Source organism: Strongylocentrotus purpuratus, unplaced genomic scaffold (genome assembly GCF_000002235.5).
Source record: "Strongylocentrotus purpuratus isolate Spur 01 unplaced genomic scaffold, Spur_5.0 spur5_contig_838, whole genome shotgun sequence".
Lineage (NCBI taxonomy): Eukaryota > Metazoa > Echinodermata > Echinoidea > Camarodonta > Strongylocentrotidae > Strongylocentrotus > Strongylocentrotus purpuratus.
In genome coordinates this window covers 859,361-881,278 of record NW_022145544.1, presented here as the reverse complement: position 1 = coordinate 881,278, position 21,918 = coordinate 859,361, and the positions used below count along the sequence as shown (strand labels likewise).

Here is a 21,918-nt window from a genome sequence, read left to right as displayed (position 1 = left end):
ATTTAATTTTTTTAAAAATATCTGCATGTAAAATTATGTTTTTTATTTACAATATTGTATACCAAAAATAAGATATAGTAACCTGTAACGTTTTAGTCAATTTCTTAAAGAAAATGAAAGGTAAAAGCGCTAAAGGATTAACAAGGCTAAACAATTACGATCATCACTATGTTCGCAATATTAATGAGGCATACAATTATTATAATATGTGCGTTCATGCGCCAATTCTGTAGCTATAAATCATGACAGTGTATACATACAAAAGGAAGGCAAGAAAAACAAACATAAAATTAATTGGGGGGGGGGATGGGTGGTGAACCCACGTTATTTACATAGCCATCGGTAGTTTGAAAGATATGTCACCGAAAAGCTGACGTAAATAATCTAATTTCATGTGGAGATCGTTCCATAGTTTTGTTCTGTGGGCTGTATAAAAGCTTTATGTAGGCCTAAATAATGACGCGTGACAATCAAATTACTGAAGACCGTCAAGTTTGACGAGAGGCGCTTTACGTCATTCTCACGCGATCCACTCCACTTGCACCCCCCCCCCCCCCACAGACGTATTTTAGAGTCCTGTGCCCCCCCCCCCGGATTCCAGAATCGAAACAAATTTTCAACCAATCATAGGATATCTTACAAAGGAAACACCATTCCATTGACCAATCAGGAGTTAGATTTAATGTTTCCAACAGCTGTGGGATTTAAACTTGGCAACAAAACTACCACAAGCCACAACATAGGAAGACGATTACGAACTTGGCATATTAGTTTAAATGTAAGTGTTTGATGTGTTTATTATTTTTCACATACTGATTCATGTCAAAAGTTTGATTAGTGGACGGAGGTGTTCTTTGCTTTAACGCAGATTCTGGTCGATCGCGGCTAAACCGTGAGCCCAGTCCCATACGTTCATATTCCAGTTGGTTGATATAATTAATTGATTGCACGGTTTCGGCTTATTAGCTCGCCCGCGCGCTGCGCCCGGCATTTGCGCGGTGCCGGTGATGTCTGATCGTGATAAACATAATCTGTCACTGACACTGACTATGACTGACAGTTATTAATCAGCATCAGCATCAGTGTACGAAAGTGTGAGGTGATCCTGTTAAAACTTCAAGTCGTTTCATCGAGTGCATGGTTTTTCATTCTAACCTGAACTATTTTTGCTTGCATGGTGCCTGGTTTAGACAATGGCAGAATGGGAGTCGGGCTATTAAACTCGCCCACGGGACATCTCGCTCCAGCCTCAAAGACTGGGGCGAGATGTCCCGACATGATTCATCAATCTGTAATGTAATTTTGTCAATTGATACTATTGAAGACAATCTAGACCCTATAGATCTATCTTCTCTTTAGGTAAAATGACAAAAAAAATGGCATTTTTTTTTTTGACAATTTACTCACAGCTCGCAATTTGTGATTCATCGATCGAGAGATACCATTTGTGTATATGTTTGTGCTCATTGTGACTTAATAATGCCATTTCCAACCACAATCTGTAATGGAAGTTTGTCAAATGATACTATTAAAGACAATCTATCTTCTCTTTAGGTAAAATGACAAAAAAATTGCATTTTGGACAATTTACTCACAGCTCGCAATTCGCATCGCCGCATGTACATTAAATGTGCGTTGTATCGATACGAACCACTGAAATTCGAGCAGTGTTTTTGTCAGTAAATCACTGCAAAAATATCATTTTCATAATGTATGAAGGTCTATTTTTGATTCCTGATATAAATTTTGTTATTGAGAAGTCGAATGTACTACATTTTAGACGAGATGGCTGATGTTTGTTCACATTCTTTCGTCCTGGCCATAAATTATCTCTGGACCGATGAATCATGTCGGGACATCTCGCCCCAGTCTTTGAGGCTGGGGCGAGATGTCCTGTGGGGCGAGTTCGCCCGGATTCGCCTGGTTGGCATGGTGGATGCACAATCTTATCATGATTGTTATGTTAGTTTGAACAAGTTTGTTTCCAATTATCATGTTCCATGGGCGCTAGTGATTGTAGTCTAGGTACCGTACAGTAGTGTACTTTTGCAATGGGTGGGTGTTCACTTTCATTCCACACCGGGCGCCTAAAATTCCCTTATTCTGTTTATCATTACACTTACAAAAACAATTTAGATAGATCTAGATCTACATTGTTACTAGCTAACTACTAGCTCTGATGCTGACGCCATGCAAACACCCAAAAGTTGTGGAAAATGGGTCTTTTTTAAAAGAAAATTACCTAAAATGACCCCTAATAATGGGTAGGGGTTTCGAGGCTTGAGCGGCACACCCCCCGTCCAAACCAAATCTGAGTATCCCCCAGGGTTGTTACTGTGTTATAGAGATACACTCCCTGTGATTACTTTAAAGGAGAAGTGCGTGCATGGTTATGTTTGACCAAACTTTTAAAAGGGGCATGTCATTGTGCAAAAAGTGCTTTTGGCTGGTGGCATATGGTGTTAATAATAATAATATACTGTTAATTTATTAAGTCCAGCTTTACAGCCAAATGTACCTCATTCTATATCTATTAATAATTTAATATTAACTGAGCTTAGATCTAGGCCAATATGAGGTGGACAGCCCTGGGAGCTGGGTTACATTAAAACAAAAATAACAAGGCAATTTGGCACAGCATGACTTGTACTGCCTGTTACAATTTGTTTAGAAGCTGATCTCTCATTCTCATTGGTCCTTTTTATTTTCTCCAACAGAAGCAGTATGTCTACGTCAACTGAATCCGATAGTATCCCCATGCTTCCTCCCGATGATTCTCCGGGAAGCTCCATTTCCTCCTGTCTCCAGGAAGAGTACCAGGAGCTGCTGCAGTATGCTGTAGTGACTCCTCTGTATGATCCTTCTCGGCTCCCTCAGACGCTTGCTGGAGCCGCACGGTCATTTCAGCCTCAGAGACCAATCAAGGACCAGCTCATCTATCTCCAATCAAGCGGTAAGTTATGATCACTAAAGTCAAACAAATTTGAAAGTTACAAAGAAATGGGTATTGTTATCATAATAACAGACTTGAAAAAAACTTGACAAGGCATTCAGTCTTGTTGTTCTTGTTAAAAGATATCATGAGTACAAAAATTATAAAAGCATGTTTGCAAGTTTATAGTGCCAGTTATTTTATTTTATTTTTATGTACACCTGTATATATGGAAAATTAGCTGCACTCATCAAAGGCCATTACATGTATTCACTCATGTGTATGTTATGCGATGCAAAAGATGTGAAACTTATGAGGAATAAACATTATTTGATTTTGATTTTGGTAGTTGAACATGTCATGAGATGTTATAGCAGACTTTATAAAAGCTCATTCAGAATATGACTGGCTAAACCGCCATTAAAAAAAAAAGTGGCACAATTTGTTTATACATACCGGTAGATAAGTGGCATATACGCGAAACATAGGTCATGTGCATGTTCACTGAGCAGTGAGCTTTCAGTTAGATGCAGAATGTGAAGCATACTGCTCTTAAAGATAAAGGTGAGTTCTGGTAATGCGATTGCCTTATGAAAGAAAAGGTTTGCAATGGATCAGAAATAGTTGATCATGTAGCATGTAAGTATTGGTGTGCACTGCAAGGTTCTGGATTCATCAAAATCATAATAAAATTTGGCCCAGTCTTGGTAAAGTAACAAGCACTGTACACATAAGTACATGGGACTACACAAAAGGTGTGGTGTAGGGGCTAGCTTACCTTGATTTTCTTATCTTTCTATGCTCATTAATCAGCCAGTATACATTTTTTTCCAAAATTGTTTGGCACATGACATTTATTTGTAATCTTGAACATTCAGTGCAAGTTTCATATGATTCTGTGAGAATTCCTTTTTTTTTTTTTTACCAGAACTCAAGTTTATCTTTAATGTCATAGTGAAAAACTGCTGTCATATGTGAATGATGTTTAAGAGTTATAATATAATTTGATGAGTGAATCATTTTGGGTCAATTTTACTTCATTGACATGACTATCTCCATCAACATTCTTTTCTCATCTTCTTCTTTTTTTCAGAAGGGAGTAGCTCAGCGAGTGAAGCTTCACCACAACTTAGAGAGAGCATGGTTGCTACCCATGGTTCACTCAACGGTGAAGAGACCCAAACAGAGTCGCAGGATGAAAGAGGTTCTAGAGATCAAGAGCTCAGGAGAAGAGACCTTACTGGTTGGTATAGTATTAATAATCATAGCCAGTCACTTTTGATTGGAAAAAAAATGGTGATATTATTATAAGCTACGTGTATATTTGTATTGCACACATTTCCACTCCAAGATATGCTCAATGCACCTACAAAGTACTACCACAGTCAAACCTGCTTCAGTGACCACCTGTCTACAAAGACCACAATTTTTGTTTCCCTTGAAAATGGTATCTCATTGAAACACGTACTAAACGAAGCTGTCTACAAAGACCATCTGTCTACAAAGACCACCTGTCTACACAGGCCACTTTTTATGTTTCCCTTGGGTTGTCTCTAGACAGGTTTGACTGTATTACCCTTGCTTTAGCCAACTTACCTTAAGGCACTTAAGGCACCAAGATAAACAGGCAACATTTAAAAATTGGCCCATAGAGAAAATGTAAGTGATTTATGAATTATTAAGAAGTACTTTGAGGGCACAGAATCATTTTTTCTCCTCCAGATTTCCCGTACCATAATGTAGGTCTAGTGCACTTAACCTTTGAGGTTTTTTTTTAGACAATCCAAGTGCCAAATCTGGTTGCACAGTCTCTATGCTTTCATATTCATTATTTTTCATTTTTTTTGTCATTCTTTTTTTGTTCTCTCTTTTTATGTCTCCTCTTTTTTCTCTCACTCTCTCTTTCTCTCTCTCTCTCTTCTCTCTCTCTCTCTCCCTCTCCCTCTCTCTCTCCCTCTCCCTCTCTCTCTCTCTCTCCTCTCTCTCTACTTCCCTCCCTCTCCCTCCCTCTCTCTCTCCCTATCTCCCTCTCTCTCTCTCCTACCCCCCTCTCTCTCTCTTTCTCTCTCTCTATTTCACTCGTCCCTTCCCCCCCCCCCCCCCCCTCTCTCTCTCTCTTCCTGACATTCAGCTCCAGCGAATGAATTATGTAGCCCAGTTAGATCCTATCCGCCGGATGATCCCGGATCTGATAGTACCCCAACCACTGACCTGTCCACCCTAACTGACCAGTCCAGCTTGGCTAGTTCTCCTGCTGTGGACCAGGGCCTGATCCGCATGGAGAATTTGCTAGACAACTGGAGCCTGGAGCTGAAGAGGAGTGTTTTAGTAAGTTATCCAGCCTTGTCATCGCAAAATTTGGTACCTGTCTGGTTTTATACTTAAAGACTCGCCAATGATATGATGAACAGGTCCAGGATGGTCTTCTGACACATGCTCCATCAACGGTTGTCATGAGCTTAATTTTTACACTAACCTTGTTGCTAACCGAGCATCAACCCTACAGGTCCATAATGCTCAACCAAGTATGAAATCAAATGGCAACCATAATTCCTACCATCTATCTGGTGACGAAACAAATCCAGCCTGGAAAAAATGTCGCTGGAGCATGAGTCACATTTAAGATTGCATACCGGTATGTTCAAGGTAGATTTTTTTTTTAAAGTGCAAAATTAAAAATAAGATTTAAATTGCAGAGACTGCTAGGAAAATTTGGGACATTGAATTCCAAAGCATGCACTAAATGCTTTTGATCTCCCTTTTTAATTTTTATATTTTTTACTTAGAATCTCCTGAAATTTGGTAAACAAAGTGTGTAGTGAATAACGTTTTGCATTATGATGACAACCTGAATTCAATTGTAATAGTACACCTTGCATAGTTTTATGCCATTTGTTTAACTTTCATAAGTGTTTGTAATATGCAGCCCAGATGATAAAGGATATAAAAGAGGTTCAATTTCCTTTGCTTTGTTTGCAAGTTGCCTAATTAAAAACAGTTACCGGTATTCAAATACATTTCAAAATTTAAAATTAAATTTATTGATAAACTTGAATCATTTTGCTGGTATTCAGTTTGGAAAATTTTAGTTGAAATGATAATGATATCCAAATGAATCAAGATGGTCGAAAAATTAGGGCACTTGATTTACCTTGCTCAAGATTTAATTGAGGAGCAGAGAATTCTACAGATTCAGATTCAGACTCAGATTAATTTTATTGATCCATTTGGAAATTCAGTTGTTGGCATTACATAAGCACATGAACAATATACAATAGAAAATAATATACACAAATAGATAATACACAGTAGCAAATGTACAATGACATATTCATATGGAAACACGGATATAAATCGTTTTACATACATGTAGTGGAATGATATAAGAAAATAGAATAAATAAATTGACTTCCAACACTATTGAAAATGTACGATTTCGTAGAATTCGGAAATAGTATTGTTATTATATTTTATTATTATTATTTTTATCATTATTATCATTATCATTATTATCGTTACCATAATTATTATTGTTACTTTTATTATTATTATTATTATTATTATTGTCATCATCATTATCAACAGTATTTATTACATGTATCATTCTTTGTCACGGTTTTATAGCTGAATGCTTTCTTCGTTTTTTTCCTTCATAAATTAAACGGTTTATAACTAAAACTTGGAATAACATATGGTATCATAGAGTAAGATAGATTATTTATTTATTTGCTTGTGATACTGGTACAATCGGTTGAAAAGGAAAGGGTACAATGCAATTGATGATTAGCGAAGTGGCAAGATACAGGCTTATTCAAATTGACTGGAGTTGTTCATTGTATTTACGAATGGAAAGCGGGACAAAAGAATTAAGGAATCGTGAAGTTCGAGCCTTCATTGATCTGTACCGCTTCCCCGATCGCATTAGGGTATAGCAGTGATGAAGGGGGTGATTAACATTTTCCAAAATCTGGGATACCTGTTTCAGTATTGTACACACGCATTCCTGTTTCAGATGAGTTAAAGAATGAAGGGATAGTGTCAACTGGTGGTCTTTTGCTTTAAGTCTGTATCTTAACCTTTGAATTTTGAAATCAAAACCCATTTCGGTCAAGATGAAAGAAATTTGCCTGGACGTAAATCATCCACCTTGTGGCCATGATCTTACAAGGAAATGGAGGAAGGAACATTAGGGAATCCATGGTGCCATTTTAGTCTGAATCAAGACTTTGTTGCGGTTATGCTGAATGTTCGCAATGCTTGTAGCAACACAGGTCAAGTCCTTCAGTCCGTGCAAAGGAATAATTTAATTTTCTAGATGATGATCTCATCTTAATTGATTTGCCTTGTATATTCATGCAATGAAAACCTCTTCAAAACAGAATTTAAAAAAAAGTCCTATGGAGTGACTGAAAAGGGTCTGCACTTGTAAACTAGCTAAATAGCTTTGAGGCCTTTACTACTAGTGCTTGTTTTGCATGGATTGGTACACTTATTGAAGTACACCTACAAGACTGCTTGTCGTGGGTCAACACTCACCTTGCTAGTATTAAACTGCTTGTGTGGCGTCGGTTCCAGGGCACCATTGACTATCGTAGTACGTCTCCTTGGAAAGAAATAGGTCGAATGTTTAATGAGGCTGTAGTAGGTAGATGTCAGAAAGGATCGTTGCTCTTCCAGGTCAAGAAGTGGTAAATGACATAAAGAAAGGAAGAAAGAAGGATAGAAAGAAAGTAAGAAGAAAGGTGTAGAAAGTAAGAAGAATGAAATCAACAATGAAGAAAAAATGTAAGAAAGTAGAAATAAATGATAAAGAAAGAAAGAAGAAAAGAAAGTAAGAAGAAGGATAGAAATGAAAGAAAGGAATAAACCATACAGTATAGATTTGTAGATATGACTAAAAGTCATGAAATAAAAAATAAACCAAGGGAAGACATTAAATATTCTGCTTATATTGAGGAGAAGGGAGACAAAGCAGTGTTTTTGCCTTAATTTGCTTTTCCATAATCATTTCTTACATCGTTAATTATGCTATTATTCTTCCCATTTTTCCAGGCTGAGCTTAGTCAGGCCAAGATTGCAGTCATAGAGAGATCCAGAGTGGAGGTTAGATTACAAAGGGAAAGGTAAGTATTACAATGTTTTAGAATTGTAATTTAGATAAGACATGGTAACTGGCTGCAAAAAGTATAGCTGCATGAAACAGTTCCCCCTGATGCTTTGTACTCTTTGATATTAAAGCAGATAGACATGTGATGTGCATTGTGCTTTAGATCCTTTTGCCTCATGAGGATTTTTTTTCTTCTTTTTTTTCTTTTTCTTTTTCTTTTTCTTTTTCTTTTTCTTTTTCTTTTTCATTTTTGAAGGGGGGGGGGGGTTGGGGTGGTCACATGTGGCTTTCCCTCAAAGATACTTATACTTTGTAATAAACTAAGATTGTCATCTCTTGAGTTGCATGTCTTGTTCTTTTTAATAAACTAATACATTTCTTTTCATTTAAAAATTAACAAAAAACATGTACAGACATGTATAGCCTGTAAAAATACTGTAAAGATAATCCTAACTGTTTCCTTTTCGTGCGCAGATCTGACAAGGACCTGAGACGGGTGCAGAATGAGATTGAGAATCAGAAGGAGTTGCTTCACACGTACGAGCAATCGGTAGAGCGTAAGGATCACATCATCTCCAACCTGACCCGAGCCGTCCAGAAGGAGAAGGATCGGTTTGAGATGCTGGGGAGATTCCAATCCTGGAAACTAAGACACAGCGAGGATAAGAGACAGGTATTAGGTTTAAAGCTGGACTGCACTACTTGTAGCTACTTGCGCCCTCTATATAGCCAACAATGCCTAAGCGGTACCCGTTGATACCCTATGGTCCCCTTTTTCTTATGTTAATTGAGAGCTGATGTGATAAGATAACTACCTGCCAGTGATCACGTACGGAGGTCCAATCCCTCCTGGCCAAACTAGTGCAAATAGGCGTTATTGGTATTTTCCTTGGAAGTTTGCATTTCTAGAGAATTTAAAAAAATCTTATTAATTTGATGTGAAGTTCAGAATTATAAATTGACTGTTTGGGGCCACAAAGGCATGAGCTCATGTTCTTTCACGTAGAAATGCCCTTTCGACTCCAACAGACAAAACATTACCAAAAATGTCAATACCTTGTCAAGTTATCATACCTTATACAAATTTCATTTGAGATTCATAAGTTAAAAAACATTTCCATTTTAACCTTGTGTATTGTCTGCTGAATTGCGTAACATAAGATTGACCTTCCTGTTATGGCAATTAGCCTTTATGTGCTTATTGCGTTTGCCCACAATACGATTATAGTCACCGGACTAATATTGTGGAATGAACTCCCGACAGATTTGATAGGTAGCTGTTCCTGTATACCTTTATATGCAAATTCAAAGTGTTCCACCTACACACTTACGTAATTCACCCCAATGCTACCTGCTACATACTGCTCTCTTTTTTTGCTATTCGTCCTTCGTCTTTTTACGCCTCTCGTTTTTTTGCTTCTTTTTTTTAAATATAAAATTGTTATTAAATATAATTTACATGCACAATAGACTGCTCTCATCTATAAGGGGAATGTACAAGTAACAAGTTTAGCTTTTTACTAGATTCCCTCATAATTCACAACAAATACATTGTCTAATTTCATCTTAAGTACCATGCAATTGAATTTATATCTCTCTATGTTATTTTGACTGTATTAATACTTCATGGCTTGATATAAAGGTATCTAATTTCACACCTTTCATTCTTATTGTTTATGATTTATGTTATGAATGTGAATGTGAAATATGAAATAAACTAAACTGAAACTGATATTAAAACTAATTGACCTAGGGGAGTATTCCCAGGGCAGTAGTTGTCCAGGTAATTGTTAAGTATTTTTTTACCCATTGAAATGTGCAAACATAATGATCTATGCAGTTGTCAGGAGGTGTGGTATTTGATCTAAATAGTAAATGGGGGGGGGGGGGGGCACGGTCCATGGGGTACTAGTAGTCATGGATACTATCACAAAAAAAAAAAAACTCCATTTGTGTTTATCGGTTGTAATTTTAAAAAAACCTATTGTTCAGCAATCAGCATTATAGAAAGAAGACATGATAACAATCCCAAATATGTTTGAAATGTTTTGCCTAGGTCTTCACTGCCAAACTTGCAAAGCGGCACCATGAGAGGCATTTGAAATCGAAAGTCTGGTCTGCCTGGCATAGCATCATCGTTGCCAAGTGGAGACAGAGGGTAGAGAAGGCGTGCCAGAGTAAGGCTCAGGAAGTCTGTATGAAACTCACCAATGACTATGAGGCAAGATTAGCATCGGTAAGTTGTTTGTTTTGTAGTCAGAGGGTCTGTGAAAAGTCTTCTCTAACATTTGTTTAGATCTTTTCAGATTGTACAAAATTGCAAAATAACCTTGAGTGGTATTATAGCTTTAAGAATTGGACAATGGTTCAAAATAGGACATAGAAAAGTGATGCAAAGTTATCAAACTTGGCAACTTTCAATTATCATTTTGACCATGTTAATTATTTAACATTCCCATCAATTGAACTAGGAATGTCTCTTCAAAGACATATACACTGTAAGTTTTAAACATGAGCCTAAACCATGCAACTAGTAGAGAACAATTTGCTTAGTATTTTAGCTCTATCTGATTCTAAATTTACTATTGGTAAAATATAAGCTGTTGTCTTGGAAGTTGGACCAATAGTAAACCAGAGCTATAATCCAGAAGGTAATGATACCTTAAATTCTTTCCAATTAAGTACTGCAGTAAAATTTTAATCCAGCCTTAATCCCTTTGCTTTTTTTTTTTTTTTCTTTCCTTCTTGATAGTTGAATGAAGCCCTGGAAGCTTCACGAGTCGAGGTGACAAAGCTCCACGCAGAGAGAGATTACTATGAAGAATCTATGAAGAAAGCATTCATGAGGGGTGTCTGTGCGCTCAATATGGAAGCCATGGCTATGTTTCACGATGGCGAAGGTAAGAGTGTGAAGTTATACGTGGAGGAGGAGGAAAACTACAAATAATGTGCTGATTTTATGGCCTCAATTAATGCACATTCTTTACAGTCTAATCCTATTTAATCCTATTTGTATTCCTTGTGAGCATGATAATGGTGATATTGTTATCGAAATGTGTTTCTTGAATGGCCTCATTCTTTTTTAAGAACATATATTGTTAGATGCTTATTGTTCAAAAGTCCTTGACTGATTTTGAGTAAAGGTATTGAAATCATGTTTTCTAAATTTCTACACAACTTTAGTAGAAACATGCAGTATACAATGCAAAATAAACCAGTGGAATCTTTGAAAATTTTAATAACTATTTTCTTTCAACATTTGATTTTTGATGTGTATTTTGTTGGGTCTAAATGTTTTATCTCTTTTCAAATTTTGTTAATACATTAACTTTATACGAGCTTTTCAAAATGTTACAGAATTTCAGTTATACTGCAGAGTGTTTATTTTGCTGTATTTAACTGCATGTAAAGTTTGTCATGTCAGTACAATATGCTCCATTAAAATGTCCAAATTTATATAATAGCAGGGAATAATTTATAAATAAACAAGTACCTAATTTCGTCTTGTAACATTAATTGCATGGGAACGAAATGACAAATATACCTTAAAGCCTCCTAAACAGTTAAATTAAAGCTTAACAGTAGTGTATTTTGAGACAGCATGACTTTATGTAGATTTGTTCCAATTACATCACAAAATTAAAAAGTGCCTTATTCAATTTTAGAATCCATAACATTCTTACTCAATTCCAGTTCTTTTCAAAATGATATAGGAATTGAATGCTGATTGTATGATATGATTTCACACACTTGATATTCCAATGTCCCTTTAAGGTTTGTTACATTCTCTCATTTCATTGTGTTTACTCTGCTACTTGTATTAGATGTCTCATGAATATATGCATTTAGAAAGAGGCTGTATTCAGTTACATGCTTGGTAGAGTATGCAAACTCTAGCAAGTGTATGTGTAGATATTGATGACAGAACAACCATATTCTCAGTTTTCTCGTGTATGTATTGAATCTGATTTGTGAGTGCCAAGGGAATATGTTTGAAAGAAAAGGAGTAGTGTCTACATTATATAGGTTGCAAAGACTGAATAAAACATAGTGGGAGGTTTCCTAAGGGTTGATAGGTGTAACCATGGATACGGAAAGGGAAGTAATTATATTTTTTGTTATAAATGCAAGGTTATGAAGGAGCTACCGCGCTGTGAAATCAAAGAATTCTTCTAAGAATAAACTTGACTTTTTCTAAAGCAGTATATCTTTTTGGTGTGTAAACAGATTAAAATATGAGTAATTGCCTTTGAAATACAACACTTGTGGTTCTCTACCAAAATCAAATCAATCATACTGCGGTTTCTGCATTCTGCAATATACAGCAAAACCAAAAACTTGTGTTTGCATGACATTTTCACTAAAATGTTACGAATGGTTTAGAGGTGCAAAGGTTTCAGGATGTGGAGAAATCAAATCGGAGGTAACATAGCGCTCAGTTTTTGTTTGTTCAATTCACTAAAGTATCTTCCTGGAGAAATGCCAGTGGTTTACAAGTTGCAAAAGTTTTTTGTGTTGTCAAAGTCTATTTGTTTTGGAAACACTCAACTTTGCAAAATTAGAATTGACTTCAGTTTGAAAAAAAGAATAGTAATTTGATCAAATCGCATTTTGTTGCATACCTGGTAGTCATTGATTTAGAGACAGAATCACAAGCAATCCACCACTACAATTACGATCAACTTTGATTTAAACAAAATTTGAAACTGTGACTTTCATACATATTCTCAAGGGCATGTAACTACTGATCCATGCCAAATGTAATTATGTTTCCACAATTTTGATAGCCAAATGGAAATTTTTACCTTTAAGTGCCTAAGTTTGCCATCTTTTCTTCCTACTTTTGATTTCTTTATTTCAATTTTGTATTTATGCACTGTTGCAGAAGGAAGTGGACAGCCTCATCCTTCGTCCCACGCCCCCGCACCAACCCCAGCAGCAGGTGCCCCCGTCCCTACCCCAGCCCCCACCAGACCCTCGCCGTCAGTCAATACCACTTCACTAGGTCGCTCAGCCATACCAAGCACTCAACCCATGGGTCACCATGCACAATCCACAGTTACAACACACAGCCAGAGAGGGAATGTTCCTGCTGTCAAGAAAACAGTAAGTATCTTGTCTTTTTTTTAGTGTTTGTTGATCACTCGAATAATAGGTCGAAATCGTGTATGGATTCGATGAATTTGTGTTTTCCTTGGAGCATCTGTACAAGGACTGTCAACCTGTGGGTTGTGGACATGTGGGTGCATATCCAGCCCAAGCTGTTGACAAAAGTCTTTGCTGTGTGTGAACATGCCCCTTCCGTTTCATAGAAGCAGGCAAGTTTACAGTGGGACTGTAGGACACAACCCATCCCTCATAAAGGATATTAAAGCCCATCTGTACTAGTTTGGCCAGAGAGATTAGACCTCCCTGCAAGGTCACTGACAGGTGGTTATCTCTTCAAATCAGCTCTCAATTAACATAAGAAAAAGGGGATCATGGGGGACCAACAGGCACCGATTAGGTATTGTTTGCTATATAGAGGGCGCAAGTAGCTATAAGTAGAACAGTGGGGCTTTAAAGCGAGATCCTGTGGGTAGGAGAGGCACCCTGTTTATTACACATTAATGATAGTCTGTATTAAAAACAGGAATTTATTTACCCTGTAGATGATTGTTGTTTTCATTATGATGGATGCAAGTTTGTAGACCATCAACACCTCCCCATGCAAGGCCTTTTCAGGCTTCATTTTGTACATGACTGTATATAGGTTTCAGGTTCATTAAGTGAAACCAACTGGTAAACCTGATTAATACAAATGTTGTGCTATTATTTTATTTTATTTATTGATTTCTATATCATATTTTAAACATACATATTTTCAACATACCTGTACATAATGTCCATCAGTGTGATATAATTTATGGTTCAAAGTACAATACATGATACTCATACTGTATAGAACATAAAGAGAGGTTTTGTGTTTCATGATCTAATCACCTCTTTAGATATTAAGATATTTATGATTGAAAATATTAATTACAAACACATTCCTAATATGTCTTTTAGGTTTCTTGGGCATGCATATTGTATTGTAGGCAAGTCACTCACCAGTACCCTGTGTGTAGGCCTACTACATGTACCTATGCATTTGAACCAAACATACAGCTTGTGCATTATGTTGATTGGCAGCTCTGGTAAACGTTGGCTCTAACTTTATTGGAGTATTCATTAGATTTAGGTGTATTTTGTAATGCTCTCAACTTTTCCTTTTTTATCCTAGACCACGGGTAGATCATCACAGATTAAGACAGTAACGGCCAGAGTGAGTGGTAGAAGTGAGCTGCAGGCATCCAGTGGCCTTGGTCTGAACCCGCCTATGGCCTCGGTGGTGGTCGAGAGACATCATCCTATTACTCAGGTTAGATTACTGTTCCATGATGATTCCTAACCAATATCAGAGCTACAGAGAAGAAGAATTTGTGTAATCCTCCAAGTCAAGTTCATGGCCCCATTTCAAAAAACTTGTCATCAGTGACAAATGACAGTTTTTGTTTAAGCTACTGAAATCCTTGTTTTTGATTGGTTATCAGCAGATTTGTCACTAAATTTTGTCATTTGTCATTGAAAAAAGGCTTTGTGAAACGGCCCCCAGAACAGGAGTTAAAGATCAAATTCTTTCCATTACTGGATTCTTGCTTTCATCCTAATCCAAACAAGTAACTAGGGAGCTGGCTCATATACTTTACCATCAAGCTAATAAAGATCCAGGAAATTCTTGTTGAATATTCCAAACCAAGTTGTGAACATGTGTCAAAGGTCAAACTGTTTCCATAACCTGGTGTATAAAGCCAAGTTGAAGTTCAGATTACGGTTCTAATGAAAGCCCCTTTTCTTTCATCCTAAATTAGGATGTTGGTATGGGATAAAATTCTTTTCCATTTATTTCTAAACGGAATTGATATTCAGGAAAATATTGTTCAAATATTCTTGAGAAAAAGTTGAGAACAATGGTGAATAGATTCCTTTTCTCTCATCCTGAAACTAAATTAGGGAGTAGGTTCTTCCCCTCTTTTTCAAACAAAGTAATTGGTTCCCTAGGGATTCTGATTCAGAATAAAAAAATAGAGAATTATGTACTCAAGTTAGAATCTGTTCACTAATTTAGAATACCAGTATAGTGAGTATTGGGAATCTAGATTTCATTAATTTGACTTAATTTAAACATCATTCAAAACCAAGGACTTGTGTTTTAAAATCTGAATATCAAAAATGCATGTAGTTGAAGGTAAATGGCAACAAACAGCGCACTATTGTAATAGTAATCTTTACAATTTCTTTCTTTTCTCCAGCAAACAGTCGGTCATGCCACTGCAGCACGGTACCCGATGACGACTACCCAGAGCTTGCCGAGCCATCTAAGTGGTGTGTCATCTAGAGGTGGAAGCAGTATGGCATCCAGAAAGCAGTCCCATACTGTACCAGGTGCACCTACGGTCAAAGTAGTTCACTAATGGTTTCACTACAGACAAGACTGTATTAGTCATACCCTATACCAGATGTACTTTAGGTCATAAGTTGTCCTCTCACGGCGCTACTAGAGTCAAGACTGTATCAATCGCGGAGCCCATTCCTGGCGCACCTGCGGTCAAAGTGGTCTACCGATGGACGACACTAACAAACCAACCCCCGCCATAAGATTGTGCACCTGCATGTACAGTCATAATGGAGCACCAACGGATTTACTTCAGCCCCAGCACGTAGCTTGGTGCACCTGCGGTCAAAGTGGTCCACTTTCATGGTGCTTTGTCAGGCAAGTCTTCTTCAAGGTCAAAGGTGGAAGGGCCAGGGTCTTTGTTGGTGTAAAAGTGCGTAGCCTAGTAACAGCTCTAGTCAAGAGTGCCAGTATGAGGAGACGGACGATTCATGATGGAGGCCAGGGTTGCATGTACTCTGTGCGATGTGAAAGTCATCAGCATCCAGGACACAGCTGAACTAAAGCTGTTAAGCGCTGGGATGTCAACTAAATTTCGTCCTTTGTAAGTTTCTAAACTTTGGGCATGGTCTTTGATTGCATCAAAACAGAACTAATAACCAGTCCCAGTGTGAGAACACAATGATAGAAATTTTCCACCAGAAAGAAGCAAAGACAATGAACTAAGAAAGACTAATTCCTTTAAACTTTTCAATGATTTAAACGCTCCTTGAAAATACTTCTTCCACCAGTGTTACCAGGGTCTCAGTATAGAGATTTTAAAGAAATGAAAATCTCTTGAGATCCAAAATATTAATGGGAAGTCCACCCGATATTAAATTGGTTTTAATAGAAGTAGAAAATGACAGAAATGGGTCAGTGAAAGTTTGAGCAAAAAAATGATTATAGATAAGAATATTTGAAGGTGGATCATTCATAACTTTCTCATTTGTAATCGGATATTGCTCAAACTTTCATTAATTTGTTTCTTTTGTTTTTCTGCTTTTATTAAAATTAAGATACTGTAATATCAGGGTGGAATTTCCCTTTAATAACATATGTCAAAGACTTCATACATGTAGTCCCATATCTTCTGTAATTGTGTTTGTTCTAGTCAGTTTTAATAATAATCTTGAGATCTATAATAATTACAAAAAAGGAAGTGCTCTAAGAATCAAACAACATTGGAAATGAATTTCACAAACTTAGACACATAAATAATCTTTGCCAGAGAAATTTGATGAGAATGAATCTTCAAAAAACTGGAATTTTCAACAAAAGTGAAAGTAAAATGTTGATGAAAAAAATTTAGTCTGCTTAAAATATTTCAACATATTATTCCACAAGTGCTTATCTTTTTTGGTATTTATACTTTTCAAATTTGTTCTGTTATCCTAATTTTCAAATTACATTTGTGCTTAATATGCGTTGCTAGCAGGGCTCAAATTAATTTTTTGTCCACGGGGGCTCTTCCCCCCAAAAAAGAGCCCCCGTGAGCCTTCTCACGGGGCTCTTTTAGTACTGACGGGGGCTCTTTTTTATACAAATATCCATTGAATTGGTACCTATGATACTCCTCAATTATTTGCTATTTCATCATTTTCATTTCAATCAGCATTTTCCCTCTTAAAAATTTACAAGCTACATAGCTGTTACTGGCCTGTGTATATAATATATATGCATACAACACTGATTTTTATGATGTCTTTAACGTGACATATCTTCTTCTCCCCTTGCAAACGAGAAAGAAAACAAGGTCATTAAAAGGGATTAAGCGACGAATAATGATTGTGATTCAAATTGATGCGAATATTTGTTTGAATAAGCACTGCTATTCACCCGAATCTTCTTTGTAAAAACAACTTTTACAAATCTCAGCCATGCTTACTGAGTTGAGACATTCCATTCAAAGTAAAATACTCATTAAAGATTACACTTCTCCTAATCCGAAAGTGATCTTACAACACAGTGGCAGATTTGCATGGCTGAGATTTGTAAAAGTCGTTTTTACAAAGAAGATTCTGGTGAAAAGCATTGCTTATTAAAAAAAATCCTTGCATCAATTTGAATCACAATAATTATTTGTCGCATGATCCTTTTATTAAATAACCTTGTTTTCTTTTTTGTTTGCAGGAGGAGAAGAAGCTATGTCACGTTAAGAAATCATAAAGATCAGTTGTATTATGCGTATATACATTTATGATACCAGAACAAATGTTGATTATCAGAATGTCATTTTGGAATACCTCCTTACAAATACCACATTGTCTTTAGCCCTTATCAGTATTAGTATGATCCAATATATAAAGCTATTTTTCTTTATTTAATTCAGTATAATGCTTTTCTTCAAAAATAGTTTTGCTTTTTTTTTTAGGGTTGAGACGCTAAGAAATGGTTTTAAATGTACATTACACAACCCTGCATGAACCATTGCAAAATGATGGTGGTTCTCTCTCTCTCTCTTTATTTTAATCATGCATTATCAACTACATATAAAGCAGCAACCAAAAACTTAGGGTTATCTGAGATAGGTGAAAGTAAGAGTTAAAAAGAAAGTCATGCTAAAACGGCGCTTCACTCCCCCCCCCCCTGAAAAAAATAAAATAGATTAGTACTCCTCTCTAGCATCCCCCCGCTTTAATATCACATTTTCACTTGGCAGCCCAAAGGAGACGGGGGGGGGGGGGGGGGGGGGGGGGGGGGGGGGGGGGGGTTAAACCCCCCCCCCCCCCCCCCCCCCCCGTAGATCTGCCCATGTTACCATATCGTTCCACGACATCTTGGTCTTCCTCTTCTTCTCAATAGGGACTTTTAGATTTGCGTGGACGTGCACTGGCAGTCACATGTGACGTTCTTTTAAGCACTGGCACTGCCTTAAAAGGAGGTCACACGTTGCAGTCCATGTTCTCATCGTGCCAATCTAAAAGTCCCTAATATTGATTTACTGGTCGAGGTTCATTATTTCTGGTCATTTGAAATCACCAGATTTCAGCGGGTTAACGCTTTCGCAACGAAAAACTTCTCCATGACCATGTTTCTGCCCTTGCGCGATCGCCTCCAGCTCCAGCAGACATGGCGCGGCAGCGTGCACACGTACCGCTACTAACGGCGCAGTAGGCCTATAACCACTGCTGACGGCGGCACTGTGCACTGCGAGCTGAATCGGCAATAATAGGCCTATACTCATAAAACGAGAAATCTTGCACGCTAATCTAAGTTCCATTTCATTGGTTTAAGGTTTGAAAATTGAAACTCAATATTGTGTTAAAGTTATAACAGAAAAGATAATCTTTATTTTATAATTCCACGGGGGCGATTTTTAATTTTGCAATCGCCCCCGTGAGCAACCTGACGGGGGCGAATCGCCCACCGCCCCCGTGTATTTTGAGCACTGGTTGCTAGATTGTGTCTATTTTTATGTGTTGTAAGAAGAAAAAAGGCTTAAATTAATTACGAGGACTGTCCTTTAAAAAAAAAAAGGAATCCCTTCAAAAATGATAATGAATAACAGATTTTAAAGACCCTATCCAATGAAAATACAACTTGATATTAATGGAAAACTGAATGAATTTAGATTAAAAATATAAAGGAATAACAAATATTTACCCTTTCATTATTGCACAAAAGCAAATCGAAACCTCATTTTCCGCTCCCCTCCAAATTATGGGTCAACAGGGTTCAAATTTGCTGAAGTTACAGTGACGACATAACATGTGGACCGACTGATTCACCTATATAGTTGAGGCGATGGGCCTTGCTTAATCGATGCAAAGTCATTGTGAATATGCGTACTCCACATAAGATGATGTCATCATGTCAACAACTTCCAATTTTCAAAGCTTTAGATTTTTAGTTTTTAGAAAGCTGATACTCCTCTGACAGACTCTAAAATGGCATGTAATTGATATTATTGTAATCTATGGCTTATAAGCTTTCCGATGATGTATATAAATCATTTTTCAGTACAGATATTTTCTTTAAATTGCCAATTACATCTGTTTTTGATGTTGTAAAAAAATATAATTGTGTATCTTTGAACAGAATCCCTACAAGGTACGAATTAACTTCTTTGGAAACCCTTCAAAACTAAGCCTTCAGCTATTTATTTTAACAAAATTTTTGTTGAAAGTGTGCACCTGTAATTGACGTAAGCAGGAAATCTGTGTCAAAATATTTTTTCGAAAAAGAATCCTAAAAAAAAATGATCATGAATAATAGATGTTTTTGATGTTGTAAAAAAGTAAAAATAAAATCTTGATTAAAAAATATTAGTGTTGTTTTGAACAGAATCCCTACAAGTTACATAAAGCTGAAAGCTTGTTTCTCTGTATATGTTTTGTTTTTTGTTCCTCTATTCACTATAAAAGTGACTCGATAACCTTGCCTCAGATTTTGAAACAAAATCCTGGATTTAGCTTTATGCTGCAATTATAATTTAGGTCAGTCAGGAATCCCATGACTTTTACAAGCCTAGTATCGCCTGTCTGATTATCAAGATATTTATGATTGGAAATCGAAATCAAATTTTACGTTTTCCTAACAGTTTGTATAACACTACAGTCTATTGAGGAAAATGAGTATGGTAAAACCGGTCACTCAAAGATTTTTACTTTTTTTGAAGCACAATTTTGTTAGGGCTTCAATATTACACGATATCACAGACACTGATTTAACATTGTTAAACAATGCCTTTAAGAATTAATTTGGCCTTGGACTTAAGAATCCTGTTTTGCTGTAGACTGGGAGCTCTACTGCTACCCTCTGTACCATTCATTCTTTACGTTGTATGTCTTAAGAATTCTGTCGTTTGAAACATGTACCTGAATATGATAACAGGCTGAACTTATTCCCTTCACAACTGAAAATGTGTTCTACTCTGTAGCAGATTCACAATTATTCAAACAACATTCCACTTTGTACTTAAAAGATCCCTTAAATTCACAATGCTCTTCTTTCAGAAATCTTATGTACGTAATGTATTTATTTTTTGAGTTGTTATGAATTGTTTTTGTTTATTTCTCATCTTTTTGTGTCTTTACCTGTAATCCTTTTGTTTTTAGCACCCCTAAATGTCCAATATCACTTTCGTTATCATTGGAGTCTTACTTGCATTGTTTATTTGGACTATTTTTTTATTCTTGTAAGAAAATGTTTTTTTCACATGCAAAGACACGTGTATTATTTAAAAAATAGTAGTTTCTATGGAAACTATTCATGACGAAAAAGATATTAGTGACCCTTTGAACAGAATCTCTACAAGTTATAACTTAATGAAATTAATAACATAAAAAGATATGCAACGAAATGTAAGAGATCAAAGTCTCCAATTATGATTTTAGAATAGCAATTTTTATGGAAACACTTTAAAACATACCCTTGACACACTATCTGTAAGAACAATATTTTTTGAAAGTGTTCACCCGTTATTGATATAGGCATGAAATCTGTGTGAAGAAAAGAGATATTTAAGAAATTTAGCAAATTTGCAAATACTTGTTGGAATCGCTCATGCAAGTTGCTACAATTCAAAGATGAAAAAAAGAAGGAAGAAATATAGTCGTGGGAGGTGTATCTGATTTTCAGCAAGGTTTGGTTACGTTTTTGCCGTTTTCCACAAGTCCAAAGAACCTACAATAATTACTGAATAAACGATTGCTTTGTAGACAATTGCCTTTAAATCTCTTTTTACCAGAATTCAAGCATCTTTTGAGAACATTATGTTTATCTGTTGGGCTAGCTGTAGTATTTCACTTTTAAGATAAATGTTGAAACAACAGTCTGGAATATTGGAAGCAAGATTATATAGATGGTGTCAGTCTCAAGAGATTCTTTAATATTGCTGCTATAGTTAAATATATGATTATACGAGTTCCATGTAAAAAAAATTAATTATACATTGAAGCCTTTTTTTATACCCAAATTCTGATTTAAAGATACATTTAGGTATTGTCCTCTTATGTGTTATTCAATCTGGAAGGATAAACCTGTATGTTGTTACTGTAACATTTTATTAGATTTGTAATCTTGTACATATAATTGTAATTTATTGACTGTAAATAAATTTGTGTAAAGAAAGTAAATAAATGATAAGCATAAGAAATATGATATTGTGATTCTCCTATTTCGTATTCTTCTTATCAGACGTTCAGATTGGAGGAATGCTCCAAATACTGAAAGAAAATTTGACACTGAAGATTTGATAAACATACTGATGAATGAAGGGTTGTCCCACAAATTAAATGTCACAACACTCTTTCTCTCTCTCTCTCTGTCTTTCTCTCTCTCTCTCTCTCTCTCTGTTTTTCTCTTTCTCCATTCATCTATTTTGCTAAATTCAACCCCGATTCTATTTCTAAAGTGTAATCAGTATCATATGCCACACCTCAAAATCTCAAATAAATAAGCAAAGCACACACAACAAAG

At 36.3% G+C, this 21,918-nt stretch overlaps 1 protein-coding gene across 2 annotated transcripts; it reads left to right on the top strand.

The window, feature by feature from the left end:
* Positions 1–667: 667 nt before the first annotated feature.
* Positions 668–16,910, top strand: LOC592888 (centrosomal protein POC5). 2 transcript variants are annotated; one of them, XM_030986780.1, is made up of 11 exons: positions 668–778; positions 2,718–2,953; positions 4,029–4,175; positions 5,064–5,260; positions 7,985–8,055; positions 8,514–8,712; positions 10,096–10,275; positions 10,792–10,939; positions 12,925–13,145; positions 14,305–14,442; positions 15,374–16,910. In XM_030986780.1, exons 2-11 carry the CDS (start codon positions 2,725–2,727, stop codon positions 15,533–15,535), a joined length of 1,692 nt encoding a protein of 563 aa, XP_030842640.1. In that variant the 5' UTR covers positions 668–778; positions 2,718–2,724; the 3' UTR covers positions 15,536–16,910. The 2 variants fall into 2 exon arrangements, with proteins under 2 accessions (XP_030842640.1, XP_030842635.1); XM_030986775.1 differs by having other exon boundaries at positions 4,026–4,175.
* Positions 16,911–21,918: the final 5,008 nt, after the last annotated feature.